At 63.0% G+C, this 3,296-nt stretch overlaps 1 protein-coding gene across 1 annotated transcript in view; it reads left to right on the forward strand.

Moving 5' to 3' along the window:
* Positions 1 to 253: 253 nt before the first annotated feature.
* Positions 254 to 3,296, forward strand: part of PAX1 (paired box 1) — a gene marked incomplete at its 5' end in the record, with an annotated part of 7,404 nt that continues 4,361 nt past the window's right edge. Inside the window, 3 exons of the mRNA XM_085311242.1 lie at positions 254 to 911; positions 2,327 to 2,469; positions 2,876 to 3,095. Coding sequence (XP_085167368.1) covers positions 254 to 911; positions 2,327 to 2,469; positions 2,876 to 3,095 — 1,021 coding nt within the window. The remainder of the gene's footprint in view (positions 912 to 2,326; positions 2,470 to 2,875; positions 3,096 to 3,296) is intronic.

Below are 3,296 nucleotides of genomic sequence, written 5' to 3' on the forward strand. Positions count from 1 at the left end.
CTCCTCTCCTCTCCTCTCCTCTCCTCTCCTCTCCTCTCGTTGCAGCGCTGTCTCTACCTCACTTCTACCTTGTCACTGGCTATGAGCGGAGCGGCCAGCGCTTTCAGAAACGCGTCCCTCCGTCCGTCTAACTTTTCTTAGGCTGTCCGGTGTGCACACCTGCCCCCGCACGCTTAAAAAGCCCCTGGTCGGCTCTAGCCCGATGCGTGCCCGTGCGCCACGGTGCCGGTGTCGGAGGCCGCGGCGATAACGCTGCCGCCTCTGTCGCCCCTGCCCGCCCCGTCCCCCCGCAGAGCAGAGCTACGGCGAGGTGAACCAGCTGGGCGGCGTGTTCGTGAACGGGCGGCCGCTGCCCAACGCCGTCCGGCTGCGCATCGTGGAGCTGGCGCAGCTCGGCATCCGCCCCTGCGACATCAGTCGCCAGCTCCGCGTCTCCCACGGCTGCGTGAGCAAGATCCTCGCCCGCTACAACGAGACCGGCTCCATCCTGCCCGGCGCCATCGGCGGCAGCAAGCCGCGGGTCACCACCCCCAACGTGGTGAAGCACATCAGGGACTACAAGCAGGGAGACCCGGGTATTTTCGCCTGGGAGATCCGCGACCGACTGCTGGCGGACGGCGTCTGCGACAAGTACAACGTGCCCTCGGTCAGCTCCATCAGCCGGATCTTACGGAACAAAATTGGGAACCTCTCCCAGCCCGGCCCCTACGACGGCAGCAAGCAGCCGCCGCCGCAGCCCACCCTGCCCTACAACCACATCTACCAGTACCCCTACCCGAGCCCYATGGCCTCGCCGGCCGCCAAGGTGGGCGGCCACCCGGCAGCGGCCCATGTCAGTATCCCCCGCTCCTGGCCATCGGCTCACTCCGTCACCAACATCCTTGGTATCCGGACCTTCGTGGAGCAGACGGGTGGGTATCGCGGTGGCCCGGCACCGCCGGCGGGAGGCTCTCGCGTATTCGCGCAGGAGGACCCAGGCGCTCGGCTCCTTGCGGAAATCCAGGCCCTCTCCCAAGGCGCTTCAGCCGGGGCACTCTGAGGCCTGCCCCCATCCCTGGTGGCTTGGTCAGGAGGAATAACCGCAGGGATCGCTCCCCTTCCTTCCCAGCTAGCAGTCTCTCCCCCCGCTTCCCCCATATTTTTCTTTTTTATTATTATTATTTTTTTTCTTGATGGCAGCATCCCGCACCGGCGGGACGGAGCGGTGGGGCCAGATGCAGTGAGGCTCAGACATCTTGAACTTTTTATGAAAAATGTGGAAAATATTTTCCTAGGGATGATAGATTGCCGACCGCAAATTCAGAGCCCTGAATTTCCCTTTGCAAAAAAAAAAAAAAAAAAAAAAAAAAAAAAGGGGGGGGGAAGAAAAATCAGAGAGAAAAAGAAAGCCCCAGAGATGTTAAAAACTGGATTAAAAAGTGAGGAAGAAAAGGAAAGAAAGCGACCTCCGGAAATTCATGTCGCCACTGCTGAGTGCGCAGTACATGGCACTTTCTGGATCCTCTCCGCCGCGAAATCGCTCTGTTTTCCGTAAAAAAATAACTTGGGGAGGATAAATTGAAAAGCTATCCCCCCCCCCCCTCCGGCGCTGGCCTCCCGGGCTGGCTGCTGAGCAGCGCCGGGGAAGCGAGGGGCAATGCCGTCCCCGCCGTCCCCGCTCCGTGCCCGATCGCGCTGCCCCGCTTAGGCTCCGCGGAGGACGTGGCGGGACCGTGGGGGGCGGAAAAGGGAGGGGGGAAGGAAGAGAGACTCCTTTTATCCTTCCAAGAGCCCGAGTAAATCAACCGCATGCGTTTCCCTCCGCGCAATCATTTATCTTTAAAATTCCAATGTCACTTTTATAAATCTCCTTCGTCAGAAGAGAAATTGGGCCTCTTAAATTATAGGAGAGCATGAAAGTGGCGGGGTAACGACAAGAGGCCGGAGCAGTGAGACCTGCTTTTTTTGTTGGTCTCTCTTTTTTTTTTTTTTTTTTTTTTTTGGGGGGGGGGGGCGGTCATTGCAACCGAAAGATGAACCAAGCTGGGCATCATTTAGGCCGTCAGGACTACGAGCAATCCCGGCTCCCGGGGCGGCAGAAAAAGGTTGTGCCCCGGCAGGGCGGCCCGCTCCGCTCTGCTCCRCTCCGCTCCGTCGCAGTCTGTGGAAGGCGAGGGAGGCGGGCGGGTGAATGTCCCCCCAACTACACTCACCTCGGGGGCGTGCAAATCGGGGTCTCCCGCCGTTTCGGGGCCCCTGACATCCCCGGGGCACGAAAGCGGCTGCGCCCGAGGCGGCCGGGGAGATGGCCGCGAACTAACGGAGCCGCCGGTGTTTTCTCCCCCAGGGGCTCTGGCCGGCAGCGAGGGGTCTACCTATCCCCCCAAAATGGAGGACTGGCCCGGCGTGAACCGGACGGCCTTCCCGCCGGCCCAGGGAGTCAACGGTATCGACAAAGTTGCTGTGGAGGGAGACATTAAATACCCGCAGGTAACGGGGCCTGGAGAGGGGGGAGGCGAGAAATGAGGCGGCGGTGGTTGGAGAGGGGGGTAATTTTCACACTGCTCTGATCCCCCCTCTCGGCTCCGGATCCGCATCGCGGCGGCTGTTTCGGGCACCTTGCACTCCGGAAAATCGGCTCCCGGCACGGCGTTAGAAAACGAGGGGGGCTAGCCGTGAAATCCGCGTGGCCTCCAGAGCCCCCAGGGTTTTGGATCACCGCAGTATTCGGCTCTACCCACGTAGCCCCACTCATGGGGATATTTCCCCGCGCGTCCTGTACGCCGGCGCTCGCCGTCCGCGCTCCGCGGAGGTGGGGGGGGGGTGCAGGTGGGGAGAAGCCCCCCTCGGGCTTGCTGCCCCCCCCCCGGCCCAGCTCTGCCCATTCTCACCGCAGCCTGCCGCGGGGCTCTCCGCCGTGGGCGGCTTCCTCCCGGCCTGCGCCTACCCGACCTCCAATCAGCACGGCGTCTACGGCGGGCCCGGCGGCGGCTACATGCCCCCGGGCCACCACTGGCCTGCCCAGGGCAACCCCTTGGCCCACCACGGGTCCGGCGTGGCGGTGCACGGGGGCGACCTGGCCGCGGCGATGGCTTTCAAGCACCCTGGCAGGGAAGGTGAGCTGCGAGGCCGGAGATTCGGGGTCCCACTCGTCCCACGCGTGTCCCTAGGGCGGTGAGGAGAGCCGGAGGTGGCTGGCAGCCGAGGGGTACGCGGAGACTCCCACGAACACGTGGAGATCCCCGGGGAGGCCCGTCTTGGGGGGACTGCAGGTCTGGCTATTTGGTCCCCAAAGGGTAGTGCCCTCCCCTTCCCCC

Source organism: Rhea americana, unplaced genomic scaffold (assembly GCF_003343005.1).
Source record: "Rhea americana isolate MKP2758 unplaced genomic scaffold, rheAme1 scaffold_336, whole genome shotgun sequence".
Classification (NCBI taxonomy): domain Eukaryota; kingdom Metazoa; phylum Chordata; class Aves; order Rheiformes; family Rheidae; genus Rhea; species Rhea americana.